A 17,397-nucleotide genomic window follows, 5' to 3' on the forward strand; every position below is an offset into this window, starting at 1 on the left:
CATTTTTTTTTCCACTGTGGATTTCCTTTTTTTGTTTATATAATATTAAATTTTCCGTGATTTACCAATCTAAAAGCCACTGAACCTCAATTACCCAAGTTCACTATTAACTACTGTAAATCACGTGGCATTTACAGTAAAAAAGTGCTGTGGCTTGAGATTTAACATTAAACTATTTTGCTTTAACAGAACATGGTGAATATAGAAATGTCTAATAATAAGGTCGTGTAAGGCATGACACATTTCAGCATGGCCTGTCAAGGCCCTATTTTAATCAAGCAGCAGATAGTATCAAATACAAAAAATGTAAATACTGTATGTACTGTAGGACGTTTTCTCCCTGGAAAACATGTGTTTCTCTCTCTTTCTCATTACTCTAATGGTACCTTCTCCACACAATGATGTACTGTATATACAGTACAGTACAACAAATGCTAAAAAATATTTACAGAAGATACATACTGTAAGACTGATTCAATCAGTACTGATCAATGTGGTTTTCTGGATTCAAGTACTGTATGTGTTCAGTAACCTCACAAAACAATCTTTTATTTCATCCATTCATTCATCCATTTTCTAACCTCATCTAATGCAGGGTCGTGGGGGAGTTGGAGCCTGTCTAGCAAGCAATGGATGCAAAGCAGAATACACACTGAACAGGATGCTAGTCACAAAAACAGACATTTTTTGGGGTGTTGGTATGAAGTGAAGAAGCTAGTCAGAGCCTTTTAGTTTCCTTTTCTACACATTGCTAATTGGATGCTCTTTCAGATACAGTATATTTATTCAGGAGATGGAGCTATACTCAACATTAAGACAATTAACGCTTCGCAAATTTGCATGTCATCCTTGCAAAGGAGCCTTGCCAGTCTTCTCTGTTTTGTTTCACAAATGCTCTGACAAAGTGAACAATAAGACAAGGAAATTGTGTATGAAAAGGCAAAAATTATCTTGTTCCTTTATTGTTGTGTAACTTTATAACACTTTTGACCTTTTCCCCTGTGATGTCATACCTGAGCAGCTCATCATCTGAGCTTGGAACATCAAGTTCCCCCACACATAGCAGTTCTCCTCTGCACTACCTGAAGTGTTCACACCTGAAGAAGGCTCCACGGCCGAAACGTTGTGTTCTCTTTCTTCTTTTTTTCAGCATGGAATAAACCTATTACTTGTTCCTTTGCAGCCTACGCATGCTGACGCAGCTACCCACCTGAACTATAACTATACTATACTATAAAACTATGTCAGAAATAGTTTTATTGAAGATTACCTGTACAGTGTGTGCCCAAGTGTACAGTATGTACTGACAAAGTTTTATGGTGATTTCTCTACGCACACTTTATTCACACAGATTACTATACATATACTCCTTATACTTCTTTAAAATTACAAAGGCAAGAACTTAACACAGTGCTGCTTAACTTAAATCTAAAACTAGATCTAATTCTAAAAGTAGCCTAATCTCATCAGGTATCAGAATCTAAGCTTGAGTTTGCGCACTGTAACTTCCCTAATTTTCCATAAAATTCCCCTAAAATATAATTGATTTACAGTATTAGTTCAATTTGTAATACAAAGTCATTTCTCACCTTTCTAGATAATCTAACAGAGCAGTTGTCACGTGTCACAAAGGTACTGTAAAAGTTGATCTTCAAAGGTGAAGTGGACCATTTTCTATAGTACAGTACTGTATATACAATATAAATCTCTTTGGGATGAAAGATGCAATATTCATATGTCTAAGGAATTCTTATTAAATGCATATATGTGTTCTTAGCTGTTTGAAACATCAGTAAAGTACTGCTTTTGTATAATAGAAATGTTTAATTTTTAAGGTTCCACCTGTTCTGCACGAATGATAGGCTCATTTAATCTGATACAAAAAAGCAATCCTGATTCAAAGACTTTTTGGTCCAAATTACTGTATGTAGCTTCAGTATTTATTCAGTAGTCTTACATGTCATCCACTTGCATAACTTGGAAAGAATTCCTGGTGGGAACTGTGTCTTTCCTGCTCTGTATGTGAAGCACACCTCACCTTGTTTGACTCTCCTTGACTGTAATTTCTTATGCAAGATGTTGTCAAATTTCACTTTGGTGGCTAATTTTTAATGCACATCTGCCAACCATTAAATGACTGTTGAGTAAACCATCAAAATGGTTCTGTTTTACTGCATATTGTTTGAACCAGAGAAATAATTAGCAGTATTTGTATTTTTTTTATTGTAAGGATACATGCATATTTGTATAATGCTGTTTTTTAATGGAATATACATTTACTAAGGACATTTGTATGTAGGCTACTAATGAGTAATAAGTATAAAAAAGATTATCCTAATCTATACTGTAATTGGTTGAATTGTTTGTGAAAGTATTATTAGGTACGGAGGGTTCACACACTGGCCAGTAGGTGGCAGTCTTTCACCTGAAAAGTTGAACTTGTTGAGCAGGTTTGTGATCACTTAAAAAGAGTTGTTGTGTCATTAATTCTATTTATCAGTTGGTTCTACTGTAATTATTTAACGAAATAAAGTCAACATTGAATTCAATTTGTCCATAGGATCCTAGGAAAGTTTTTCAAAATCTTGATTTGTGTGTTCTCCTAAGGATTTTGCTCTGATTTTGTCCATGATTGACCATGATTTTTATTGGGTTAGATATTTATTTGATTTGAACTGTTTTCTGCATTTAGTTCTTAGTTTCAGAAATAATCTCTTTTAAATGTATTAATTCCACAAAGTGTAGCAACCCTATGTCTATATGTCTATTTCAAAGTGATTAAAACTATATGGTCCTCCAAAGTTGTCTCAGCTCTTAATTGGTTATGAATTAACGACGTATAGAAACAGGCCACCAAGTAAAATACTTTCGAAGTAAGCATTATTTGTGATGTACAGTATAGTATGTTGGTTAAATCCACCTGATCATTTACAACAAAAAATTGAACTCTGAAAGCTAGCATCTAGAGCAGGTTTCACGCAAATTTTAACCCTTCCTTACTATTTAAGAGCCCAGACTATGGTCTGCAGTTAAATATGTGGTAAGCTTAATTAAGTAACTACTGATTTGGAATGAAACCCTGAAAACATGGGGGTACTCCCAGATGGGGAAACACTTCCCCAGGAATTTGGGATACTCCTCACCCCCTTTTTTCTCTGTCTTTTGCTCATTGATTGTGTGCTCCTTATGAAATTTAGACTAAACCAGGTCTGCTTAACATAGGGCCCCTCAAATTCACTGCACTTCCAAATTTTGCTACTATATGAGCTCTTTAATTATTAAAGTGATGTTCAGCAGGATAAATATATAGTGTAGTTAATTAATCATATTTTCCTCATTGATTGATGATGATAAATTATTGGCTGACACTTGACAGTATTTAGAAACACATTGAAATGAGTGTCTTGTTAATGATAATTATTTGCTTGCATAGGTGCAGCTCGAATCCTTCAGTAGAGTCGCAGTATGCTGATATGACCATATTATCATGGTTTGGACAAAGTACATTTATTTTTGTGAAAGGCAGGAAGACCACAAATGTATATTTTGGAATTCTGAACAACAGCATACTGCAAGCTTGAATGCCATTACCATACTACCAGCTATGGTGTCATTTGATGAATTCCATTTGAAGGCACTTTTACTGGGATTCCTTTCTAATGTATTTATCAGTGTAATTATATCAATGCAACTAGGAACATAAGAAAGGCTCAAGGGGAGGCTTTTTAGTCCATCATAACTGTTTAAAATGTTTGCAGCTACAGTATGTGAATCTAACACTCATCCAGTCACTTCTTGAAGGAGCCCACTGTTTATATTTCAACTACTTGGTTAAGAAGTCCATTCAACATACTTTATGTGTACACACATTGTAATGAAAAGTCTTCAGTTCTCCTTAATTAATTCCTTTTTAGTTTCCAGTTCACTCTTGCTTTTTTACTGTACAGAATATGTAGTAATCTCCTGGGGGGACACTAATACCCCTTACATTTGACTGTACAGTACAGTGTATGCTTGATTAAATTCCCTCCTTTAATTTGTTTGTATGTGTCAAACCCCTAAAAGAAGGAAATATTTTTTCTTTTAACTCATATTGATACTATAATATTCTTTTTGTGGTATGATTGGTATTCTTTTGTTAACTCTGTTACCAACTGTTTCTCATTTATTGTTTTCAAGCTCCACTTCTTTACTTTATTGTGTGCTTTTCTAAAATTGTAAACCCAACTTTTTGAATTTTCAGCATATAAAGTAAAATCTGCCTAATTTATATTTAAAGTGCACATGAAATTATACCATATGATCATCGCAATTCTCCACTTATTCTATCTTGTATAATATCTTTATACTGTTAGCTAGGTTGCTTCTAGAAAATCTCTCCTAGTATTGTACCATTAGGTATCATTACGAGTTGGTTTAAGAAACAGTCATTGAGCATTTTAATCAGTTTCAGCTTCTGTACTCTCCACAGCAATATCCCAATTTTTAAGTGTGAATTAAACTCATTACCTCATATCTACATACAGGTATCTTTCTTATCTTATTACAGTATATAGCAAACATTCTTTATCTATTTCTGAATCAGGTGGTCTGTAGCACACAGCTATCATTATGCCTTTAGAATTTGTGTTTTCTATTTTAACCCATATGGATTCATGTTCACTCCTCCAGTTTTCTGCCTTGCATATTCTTGTTATACTGAGCATCAAAGTAAACATATTGCTCTATTGAGCCATGTGTATCAAGGCTTAGGGGCACTGAGCATGTTATAGAAGTGATGACTTTCTAATAAAATCTACACAGCGCAGAATTCTATCAAAGCAAAAGACCCGTCTTTTGGTTTAGTGGAATTTGTCCCTGTAAGGAGTGAAACTGTGTATATTTTGGGCCCACCTTTGATGGTGATTAAATTGCAACAGGGGCAGAACCGAACTGAGCCCATTACACAAAGTTAATAAGGCTAGGCTATAAATTGCAGTAGTGAAAACTAATTGTATTTGTGAAAATACATATACAGTAAATGAATGAGAAGCTTATGAAATATTCACCAGATATTTTATTTTTTTTAGTTATGCCTGGAACATATGGGTAATAATCATTTGGTAATTTACTGTAAAAGCTTAGACAGCTTGAGCGGACAGGGGAATGGACCCTGTAGGAACCAAAAGATTGAGTTTCTAAGCCTACACAACAAGACTAAATTCTTAATCAAAGTCCAGGAACAGGCCAGAATCAGGAACCAGGAAGTCAATCCAAAGTGAAATAAAACCCAAGAAGCTTGGGCAAGGGAACTATAGGTAATCGGGAGAAAATAAGAAAAAAAGACCAAGAAGATGAACAAGGACTGGAAAAAAAGAAGCAAAATAAGAAGCAGGTCCAGGAAAAAAAACAGGTAAGTGATGTCCACAGCCTTACCAGAGGTGTATGAGACTGAGCACTGAATGGAATGAGAGTACAGTCTTTATAGAGCTAAGGAAGAGGAGCCCTACAGTAAGTATACCGGACAGTCCGTGATTGGATAGGACTTAATACAGCAGTCTGTATGGTGTGCGTCTCTGCTGCGCAGTTGGGGCCAGCAGCCAGTGCTAGAGGTGTCCTCTGGTGGCAAGGAGGTGGAACTGTAACATTTACTGTAAGAATTGTTTTAATATTTTTGTGAGCAAGAATGCTAAATAGAAGAAATTGTACTGTACACCATTGTACTGAACTGTAACATTTAAAAAAAATGTGTGTTTAAAAACATACAGTAATTAAATGTTTAGTATTGAAAAGATTAGCGTATTCATTTGATAAATTTAGCATTTGCTTCACAAGACAATTTATTCCTTAAATTAACATTGATAATTTGATAACATTATGTTACTCAAGCTTTCAACAATATACCACACATCAGTCATAGTATACAGTTACAAAAGATTTTGAATTCTTCTTAATGTTTTGAATCCTGATTCAACATAATACAATTCCATGTAAGAAACTGGGGGGGTTACATGCTGTTCAATGTGCATAACGATAAAAACAACTTGGCTTATCTAGAGGCAGGTCTGCAATCTAGGATACATACAAAAGACTGTATGTATGACTGTAGAGATGAACCTCTTTTCCTGCAATCGAAATCGCACTGTGGACGATTTGACACGATATTCCACAAGCTACCTTAACAGTAATAGAATGTATCCCTTTGAGGATTACAACAGCCAATAAGTCCACACGTGAGCCTTAACCTTGGTAAATGCTTACTTTTATCTCACGTCCAGATATTTTTGACAATATAGCCGGTGTGCATTTATATGTAAGCATACACACAAAGATAGATGTTTTCTTCTTGTTATATTTTCATTACTTTGACTGTATTATGAATATACTGTACATTTCTAACTACAGTGTATGCAAACCAAGAACATGCTAATACATTTAATCAATGATAAACATCTGTTTAACTACATAAAATTCCAATCATTTGTCTTCAGGTATCCATCAGTTATGTTTATTTTTTATCCAGCTATCCTTTTTTCTGAGCTTTCCTGAATTCAATTTTCAGTACATCCTCTCATCTAAGACAACAGGAGACATTGGTAATTGGTGAAACATAGAAGAGAGTTCTTCACTCACCCCTATAATTTAAAGTATCTCTCACATGGAGAGGTTTTCCCTGTGGGAATCTCCCAAGTTTATATTTTTAAGGAAGAAATGTTCCATCATTCTCTATTCCCAGCCAAGTATTTTATATAAACTTATCTCATCAAAAAGCACATCACACCAAGAATATCATATAGTAAACTCTCAAAGCAAATTTTGCATTTGTTTTCTATTTAGTAGTTTCTACTCATTGAGGCATGAAATGAAAACTTAGACATTTTAAAATATATTGAAATATATTATATTTCGTACAGCAAAAGGTTTTCCCAATGGAAATTTCATGTCTATATTTTTAAGAAAGAAATGTTACATCATTTACATTTCCAAGTGAAGTTCAAAAACTAGCAAAACAAGTTAAGAGCATTTAATTGACCTATTATTTAGGTGTTTTTTTTTTTTTGCATCATTTGGTCTTTGGACCAGTCCTTCACAGTACCCTTGCTCTCAAAGTAAGTCATTGATGGACGGTATGCTCAACTGGCACTATACAATGGGGATTTATTTGCAATGTTAATGCTTTATTTCTTTTTACTTCAATTTTCCCATTTTGATACTTTATCATATGATTCCCTCTAACCTTTTCAAATATGATAATCACACACTCTACAAACTACTGCTTTAAATTAACAAAAAGGCTTTGTGAAGAATGTTCCTTGTGTCTATGTAGTGTATACTGTATGTATTTACTTTGTCAGTGCCTATGAAAATATTCACTCTCTTTCACCCACGCTGGACTGGGGTTCCATCCATGGTGTATCTTGCCTTGTGCCCTTTGCTTGCTGGGATAGGTTCTGGCTTCCCTGTGACCCTGCATTGGATAACGTGCTTAACACATTTTTCTTTTACATTTTGTTCATTCTGAAGATGAAACTGAATAAAATGAAATTTAATATTTAATATTCATAATTTAATATTTAATACAAGGGCAGTTTATATGCTTTGCCAATATGTTCTTTTTTATTTTTGCTTTGCCTTTGAAAATCATTGGAAAAAGTTCATTTTATTCTATTTGACAAATTGAACATTGAAATTAGACATAATTTAATACCAATATAAAGCTTTTTCCTACATTTAGCAACCATTGTATGACAAAAGCATCCTGTTTAAATACATTTATCAATGCATTTTCTGCCAGATCATTTCTAACTGCTTTAATGTGTGCCCTAGAAAATGTTTGTTTGAAATTTGAAATTATTTATCTTGCTGATTTATTCAAATTAAATCATAAACTGAATAAAATTATATTGTATAAATTAACAAAACAAAATGATCTACAATAAAAGAAGTCACACAAAGTACAATGAATGTTGTAAGAAAAGAAATAGGAATTGCAAATAAAAAAGGCATGTTTCAGCAGCTAGGCTCAATTCAGACATACCTGTAAAGTACAGTATATTCATTCAATGAAGACATTGGTCAAAGAATTTAATCAGAATTAGTACAGTACCTCATTCTCAGGGACTCCAACATTCAAACTCCTCTGGATTATTAAGTTAGGAAACTCAAAACCAAACTTCAATTATTTAAATTTGAAATTGTGGATATTTATTTCATCACAAAGACAAGATGTTGTTTGACATGATTTTGTAAAACTGAAGCGTCAACGTATTCTAATGTGTTTCTCAGAGCACTCACTAAATTTTACTCCAGGCTGCCTTTGAGTGTTCTCATTGGCACTTTCCTGAAGGAGTCCTAAAGGTCAAATGTTTATGGGTACAGTGTTTGATGCAACTGTAGTGCTGTTACTGTTCAAAGTACTGGATTAATCCTTTCATCCTATATTTGTCATGTGAACCCTTATTTTTAGGTATAAATCCCATTTTAAGGCAGCACCATAATGTTATTTGGAACTTTTATCAACTTTTATCTTTTATATTTCAGAAGGCAATGTTAAGCATACAACTGAGAATTACTTGAGGCTTGGTGTTCATGAATTATTTTCTTAAATCCTAAATTATATCTAAAAAAACTCCAAAACATTCTATACAACAAAAATGTCCTGCTTTTAATTAATTAATTGCTTACAATTATATTCCTGGACATTCCACTCAAAGCGCTTTACAGGTAATAGGGACTCCCCTCCATCACCATCCACCTGGATGATGCGGCGGCAGCCATAGTGCGCCAGAACGCTCACCACACATCAGCTATCAGTGGGGAAGAGAGCAGAGTAATGTAGCCAATTCATAGAGGGGGATTATTAGGAGGCCATGATTGGTAAAGGCCAATGGGAAATGTGGCCAGAGGTTACACCCCTACTCTTTTCGAGAAACACTCTGGGATTTTTAATGACCACAGAGAGTTAGTACCTCGGTTTTACGTCTCATCCGACACTATAGTGTCCCCATCACTGTACTGGGGCATTAGGACCCACATGGACCACAGGGTGAGCGACCCCTGCTGGCCCCACTAATACCTCTTCCAGCAGCAACCTTAGTCCCATTCAGGTACTGACCAGGCTCACACTTGCTTAGCTTCAGTGGGTTGCCAGTTGTGAGTTGCAGGGTGATATGGCTGCTGGCTTATACAGCTGTAGATATCTGTATTTTCCATGTACATGGTCCAGTTTATTGAATTGTCTTTTTTTTTCTAGCCTTGCATGTGGCACCAGTAGAATTTAAGATAAAACTTACATTTTACTTGTTGCAGATCAATCCCAGCTCAGGGCAGACATGATACTGTATCTCAAATATAAAAAAGGAGAATAAATTCATTTCTACAGCTGTATAAGCACAGTCCCATAATGAGCAGAAGACATACTGTAGGATGTAGTGTTACCAGAGCCACTCTTTATAGGTAGGTAACAACCTAGCCACACTGAACCTACTTGGCCACTAATCTGGTCTTTATTGATGAAAAAATGGAAAATTATATGTTTTAATATGTGATTGTTTAAGTCAGGTCTCCTCATGCATTGAAGTGAAAATTAGATACTGTACCTCAGGAGTTCTTCAGCACTGTAGGTTTCCAAACTTTTAGTCATTTAATAATCAATTGAACATTTTCTCCACTTACTGTGTGTTTTTATAGAGGGGAACTCATTATTTCCAGACCTTATCTGTGTCTGGAAATTACAGTATCAACTTAAAATATGAAATATATACACAATTTTACAAAAAGAGTTATGCTTTGCACATGTTCTCTGTCTTGGAGATGTAAAGATTTAGATCTGGCTTGACAGACCCATGCTTTTACATGAGTTTTTATATCTTTGCATAAACGTTTTTTTTTACTGAAGCCAAAAGAGCTTTTTTAAGTTGTTGTGTTTTATTATTGAATTTCTTTTTTAAGACTAAATAAGATTAAAAAATACATTTATGCTTCAATGTCTAATACCTTAAAGTATACAATACTGAGCATTTTATAAACATTTCCTTTTAAACATTTTTATTTATTTACAGTATAGTGCCAATGAATCATTTTATTTACCATTTATAATTGAGAAATTTCAGCACATCTAACATATCTTCATATCAGTTGTGGCCTATGTTATTTTAAAAAATAATTTAAATGTGGCTGATTTCTCTGCTCAAAAGCTATAGTTCTAAGATCACCGTCTGATGTTACTTCTGATGCATACTCTGTGTTTCATCTGTACTGTAAATTACTGTAATTATAGTTCTGTAAAGTCAGTACTATAATGTTTTTAAACACAGGCTCAGCATATTTATGTATGCACATTCATACACATATATTAGCTGTCAATTTTAAACCTTTAGCTCGTTTACACAAACAGTTTTGTAGATAAACTGTATTTATTTAAAAAAACAAATAAAAAATACATTTTACTAATATTTCATTTTATTAGACCTTGCCCACCTCGGATTCTGTATTTTTTTCTGCTACCATTTAAACTTGATATTTTTGATAGCCAAGTCTCATACCTGTGATTGAAAAACTGGCCTGAATTTCAGGAAATTGTTTTCTAGAAAGGTAACCTGGATCATTCCTTCCAATATTGTTTTATTATACAGTACTTTGTTCGATTCACCTACTGCTTCTGGTTTACTCACCATTTTTATATTTAAGACTTTCCCTCAGTACTATCAAAAAAATTCTTCAGAATGTTTGATGCTAATAAATATCATTCTGCACAAAACATATAGAGGAAAAAAAGAATTCGGGAGACCCTCATCTAAAAATTGTTTTCCACATCTTGTATTTTTTTAACCACAGGTTTTATTGAAATTGTACATAGTGATTTTAATGATCACAGATAGATATTTGATGTAATACTACTGTATATTTATGTAATAAGAGTAATAAGGACCTTTGTCTTATTACTGTATGTGAGACAGTCCTTTATTATTTAGAGAAGTGGATTCTTGAATTGAAATGAAAACTGACATATTTGATTTAGCTGTTGCCAAAGAGCAACAGCCATAGTTGTAGAAATTAATTTAGTGTCCTTTATTATAGTGAAGATATCATGTCTGCCCTGAGCTGGGATTGATCTGCAACAAGCAAAATTTAAGTTTAAGCTTAAATTCTACTGGTGCCACATGCAAGCCTAGAAGCAAAACAAAGAATAATCAAGTGAAAATCTGGAGAAATAACAATCTATTTTACAAAAAGCCTGGTGCAGAGAATGGGGTTGGGGTTTGTCTGGTACTTTTTTCTAGAACAAATGGGTCATGATGCACATGCACTTTAATGAAAGGGCCACTGAAGTATTGGAAATCATACCATAATCAACTACAATAGAGTAGTTGTCAAGTATTAAAATGGCAGAGGATTCTAGTAGGATCAGAAAACACAAAGAAAAGATTTTAAAACATACACCATGTCCATTCTTAATACTCATGCCTTAAACTTAGAAGTTAGGAAGAAAATGCAAGAAACATAGGATACTACATCAACATGAAACTATGACATTATACAAGTATGGCTAGGAGTGGATGATGATGAAGATGATACAGTGTGCATTTTTGGAAGAGGTGGTAAATGTGGGACCATATATCAACAACAGCAGGCAAGACAGAAAACTAGAGCTAGATCAGTTTTAATCCATCTGTACAGTACAGGTTAAATGAGGTAAAAGTATGTAGAGAGTGTAATGTTACTGTATATTACTAGAAGATCCCAACATTACAAACATAAATTGAGATATGGGGGATGAGACAAACAGCACACCATTCATTCGATAACACTGTAAAGTGAGAGGTACATGGCAAGCTGTATGAGCCCACCAGCCCTGATGCCATTTCTGAAATTCTACATCTCAGCTCGGGGAATCCCAATCACACCGACCATATGACAGTCTAAATACAAGCACATGACTTCTAAACTACAGAGATTAACCAGTGTGGTTTTACGACTGAAATGGGTTCAAGCAACAGAGATAAAAATGCATTTGTTGGTGTAAAAAATAAACTTAAGACATATATTTATTTAATATATTTAACAATACTTTATTAAACATTTTAGGCATTAAACATTGCTTCTCAGTATGAGTCCTGTATATTACCTTTTGTAAACTTCCTCAACAGCTTTTTCTTTTAGATAAACCTTGAACTCCCTACTCTTAGTGTATTCTGTTATGAAGTACAGGGTAATACAGTATTTAATAGAAAACACTGCCTTCTTGAACTGATTTTTGATTATAATGGAGATGGTGACGACCCCAATTCCCCTTTGGAATCTGGCTTCATATGTCCTTTTCACATTGACAAAGCCCTTCTTCTTTAACTGCTGAGACTATAGTCTATGTTTATACATTGCAGTTCATCTGACTTCCTCCTTTTTCACAAAGAAAGGCAGAAGATATACAACCTTTGTGCACTACACATGCTCTTTCCATGAACCCAGAAAGGTTCCAAGAATAAAGGCTGAAAAGATTCTACAAATTTCCACAGCAGGGAGTCTTGCATCAGAACACTCTTTCTGGTCAGAGCTTTTGTTCTGCACAGGCTTTTTGACAGCTCCATAAGGATGTCGATTTCTGAACATGGTGCTCTGAATAAATTTAATTAAATGTCTTTTTGTTTAAAAAAAGAAAGCTAAAACTTATTTCTAGCCCTTCTTTGTATCTCTGTTTTTAAAGCATTTATTAGTAAAGAGGTCATTTGCTAGAAGCCAAAAGGGTACTCTGCATGAATACTTTTTTTTTTGTTTTGTCCTAAGAAGGTATTCAAAAAATAATTTCCTGCCTGCTAAAGCCAAGAAAAGCAATTAAGTATTTTTTCAGGTTTCTCCACATTTTCAATTATCATCTGCAATGTTCCATATTTCTTGTGGAATATGCAGTGTATATCTCTAATCGTCAATCTATACATCATACAGTACATGCTGTAAATGTTCACAATGATAAATGTATCACTTTTCAATGAACTAATATAAATAATACTAATAGAAATCAATTATATTTTTCTCTATACAACTTTTATTATGAACAATTTACATAAAAGCTATCATAAAATTAAAGTTCTGTTGATTCTATGGATTGATATTGAATTTATTCCTTTGAAGATGTGGATTATAAGTGCATAACAGGTGCAAAACCTCTAGTACTCTCCCCCACACAATGTCACATTAAAATTTGCATGATAGTAAGTCAAAGCAGGCAGACTGATAAAAAAAACTATAGACTGTAATGCATGAATACCAACCCAGAAATAAGCTCTATTTCCCTCTTGGCTCCACTTTTGGTGTTGCTGAATAGCTCTATTACTGATTCATTTGCTATTCTACATATTTTACAAAAATGAGAACAACATTTTTTTATCTTCTACTCCCTTTGTAGGGAGATTAGTATTACAGAAGTACCATTATTTTTGTAATACTAATATAAAAACAAAACCTTAGATTTTTTTTACTACAGCAGATTAATATAAATATATACTGTATATATAAAAAACAAATTTTAACAAGGCCTTTCAACAGCCTTTGCTTTTGGAATAAGTTTTGAAATTTATGAGAACGGTACCTTTTTTACCCCATAGTATAACATTCTAAATTGAAGCATTGCTCAGGCAGTTCAGGAGTAAATCCATAAATCATTTGAACAAATACAGGTTTCTTTTTTTAAAAGTGTCTGGGGCCCTGTTTACATTAGTATAAGCACGTTTGACAACTAAGTTCAAAACCAGTTTACCTAAACCCTAACCCAAATCAACTGTGGAATATTAACATGGTAATGAATCACTAATGGTCAAGGTTTAAGTGTCTTATCAAACTGTCAGTACTATTAGTTACTAAGCAGACTGCATTCATAACAATAGTTTAATTTTTGTTAAACTTACCAATGATCTCTGTACTTCCATAAAAATTGCTCTTTGGAATGACTTCTCCCATACTGCCAAATCACTGCCTAGTTCAACACTGAAGTAGTGATTCTTGCCATTTCCAGCCATGACACTGAAGCAGAAAGACTTATCGTCTCGAAGCTCACAGTCCTGATGAAGGCCAAGGTACAATTTTGCTTGTAACCAGCAATCTTCGGTAATCCACAGCTGAAAAGTTTAATGTGCACAGATTAATTATACTTTTTATTTATTTGTTGATGTGTAATAGTTTTGGGACTTACACATTATAGGAAATCCATTACTACATAGATATTATGATACAAGCAAATATTATTAAATGCCATCTAACAGTTCACAAATACAATACTTGTTGGAGGTTTATAAAATTTATAGATAATTATTAATGGTCTGTCATAAGTGTTACGTACAGTATGTTTTGTATTTTTGACAGTTCAAATAAAATATGATAGAACATCTTCAGGTAAAAAAGTATTTAGTTGTTTTCTTGTTTCCGTGACTGCACCTTAATTTTAAATTGTCATAGCACTACACAATTGTGAGGATGAAAGGTTTAAATGATTAAAAAAATATGATGTCTCAGCAGGTTTTAATTACATGATCAATTATTTTTATCCACAGGTGGTTCTTTTACCGATTTGGTTATCGGTAAAATCGGTAAAAGAAAGTGGATCTCATGAATCTGAGATAAGGCTTGGATTTATTCAGTGGCAATAGTTAATTTTATATACTGTATGTACCAGAATTTAATCCTTAGTTTAAATGTACTAGTACAAATATATGCATTTATATTTCATTTTATAATTTATATTTAATATATAAAGTATAATACAAATTTCTTTCTACAATAATCTTGATGGTGATGAATAGAAGATACTGGTCTCAGCTAGTAAAAATAACAGTACATGTAATTTCTATAATAATCCCAATCCTAGCTAGAATTGTGCTTTTTTGAACTAACTTGAAAAGCTTTATTTAAATGCATTGCAGAATATTTATATTCTAAAATTTACCACCAGTTTTACTCTTTAAAGTGTGAAGGAATGTTTGTATATTTCTTAATAATAGTTTAATATTATATTTCACCAACAGTGAAAGCAATTTAAAGACCGCAAATGAAGGTTGCCACAGTGCGTGAAAACAGATGTAATTGATTAGCTAGTTACTGCAGGTTCAGGGCAGAGAGTGAGCGTCACATTCCCTGTCTTGGGATTTCCAGTGAAGACTAGAGGAGTCACAGAGTGAGGCATATTTCCACTGTGTAACAAGGTACAACATCATACAGAGTTATACCTCTCTAGAGGATGCTTTATGATCCAAGCAGTTATTACCCCAAAGGGATAAGCAACCAAATACCAGCTTTAACAGTCTGAAATACACTTGCAGTGAATGAATCCTAGTACTTATGGTTACTTTAAATAATTTGGTAAAACACATAGTATTTTTATATATGATCTGATATGATTCAATTTATGCATGGAATTACCTGAAAAATAACATCTATGTTAGTTCCTACTTATCACACATAGTAACCTCATGATCAAAAACACAAACTGAACTGAAAAACAAAAATAAAATTTTGGCTTGCATTTACAAATACTTTTGGAGGGCTCTAGTGCCAGCAGCCATATCACCCTGCAACTCACAACTGGCAATCTACTGAAGCTAAACAAGTTTGAGCCTGGTCAGTACCTGGATGAGAGATCTCCTAGGAAAACCTAAGGTTGCTTCTGGAAGAGGTGTTAGTGGGGCCAGCAGGGGACATTCAACCTGCGATCTATGTGGGCTCTAATGCCCTAGTATAGTGACGGGGACACTGTACTGTAAAAGGTGCTGTCCTTCGAATGATATGTTAAACTAATGTCCTGACTCACTCTGGTCATTAAAAATCCCGGGGTCTTTTTCAAAAAGAGAATGGGTGTAATCCCGGCATCCTGGCCTCTACCTGTCACGGCCTCCTAATAATCCCCCTCTACAGTATAAATTGGCTATTGTTGTAGTACTTTTAATCAACATAATAGGGAATATTAATATGGAATGTAAATAAAAATAGTTTCTGAATGTCATTATCAATATTTATTTGTTGATCTAAATATTACATTTATCCTAGCTGGTAGTGGTACCGTATTCCACTTTCTTGAAAACATCTGCATTTATATCAAGAACTCGTTCACTTGTTATTTTGGAAACATTTTAACATAATCGTTTTAACTACAGAATATTCTGCTGTTGTTGCAATGAACAATAAAATACTCAGTTTCTAATGTTGGGCACTGCACTTGAGCAATGCTCTGGTACAGTGGTTAAAAGCTTGTCTGCTACTTAGAAAGTCCAAGGTTTAGTTCAGGTTTAAAGCACAAATATTTTTTTTTAATTAAAGTAGTGCTGTTTTACAAAGCTAAATTACTCAGCTGGGTTTATAAAAAAATAGTTTTTTTTATTATAGCTTGTGAAAGCGATGTTATTTTTAAGTTTTACATCCTGATTAAAATAATCTATATTTTGTCTTAATGCTGATTTCAGCAACAATAATTAGGAAATTATTAGTTACATTTTGATTACAAAAAATACATTTCATACATACTGTACTGTCTTTAAAAACCTACACTATTGTTCCAGCATATCTGTGAATATTTTTCATGTGATTCATGTGCGGCACATCAAGTTATAATAAACCATTATAAATTACATTTTATTATTGGAAAAAGATGATCCCTTATCCACGTTAAGTATTCACTGTGCCACCTGGCAGTTTTACAAATTAGTGTAGTCCTGCAAAAGAATGTTTTAAAAAATGCATTAAAACAGACGATGTACTCCGCATTATACTGCATTGTTCGTTGCGCATTCTGGATGTCTGGATCTGTAGTTAATATACAAGAATGATTGTACTACAGTATAAGATAATGTTATTCTTATTGTTGTAAGGGTGCTGTTGACAGAAAATGAGATTAAGATGGACCCTATGAGACAAACTGGCGATCTCACACATACAGCGAGAAAGAGAGAAAAAACGAGGCACAGAAAAAGCCAGTCGTACTTTCTAAGTCGCGGGATCAAGAATCGTAGTTGAAGTTTAGTCTCGGGTCAGAAAGCCGGAGGATCAATAATATTACAAAAGGCAGGAGTTTCGAGAAAAAAGGCGAGAGACAAGAGCTCCAGTGGTGAAACCAATACTGAGCATTGTGGTGAACGTAGTGAGCCCTTAAGTATAGTGAGCGCGGTGAATAGTGAGAGGTGCAATTGGAAGGTTAGTTCATGCACTGGCATTTAAGGCAATTGGGAAGAGCAGGTGTCTGATTGTCTGCGGTCGTGGGAATGCGTCGGCATTTGCGGAAAGGATCTGGTGTTGGATTATTTGTGGTTGTGACAATTGTGGACCTTTGTTAGAAAGGCTTTCCTAAATATTTCAAAGCAAGAAAAATTCTATTGTACTGTTTAACAAAGATTTATCTTTAATAGAAGTATATTTATTTGCATGTAAAATAAATTAGCT

At 33.9% G+C, this 17,397-nt stretch overlaps 1 protein-coding gene and 1 pseudogene across 1 annotated transcript in view; both read right to left on the reverse strand.

Moving 5' to 3' along the window:
* Positions 1-17,397, reverse strand: part of sntg2 (syntrophin, gamma 2) — a 351,972-nt gene that overhangs the window by 9,731 nt on the left and 324,844 nt on the right. The window contains exon 14 of the mRNA XM_015349632.2: positions 13,881-14,090. Within this exon, the coding sequence (XP_015205118.1) occupies positions 13,881-14,090 (210 nt within the window). The remainder of the gene's footprint in view (positions 1-13,880; positions 14,091-17,397) is intronic.
* On the reverse strand, positions 813-910 carry LOC138226691 (U6 spliceosomal RNA; annotated as a pseudogene).

The sequence above is a fragment of the Lepisosteus oculatus genome, chromosome 2 (assembly GCF_040954835.1).
Source record: "Lepisosteus oculatus isolate fLepOcu1 chromosome 2, fLepOcu1.hap2, whole genome shotgun sequence".
Lineage (NCBI taxonomy): Eukaryota > Metazoa > Chordata > Actinopteri > Semionotiformes > Lepisosteidae > Lepisosteus > Lepisosteus oculatus.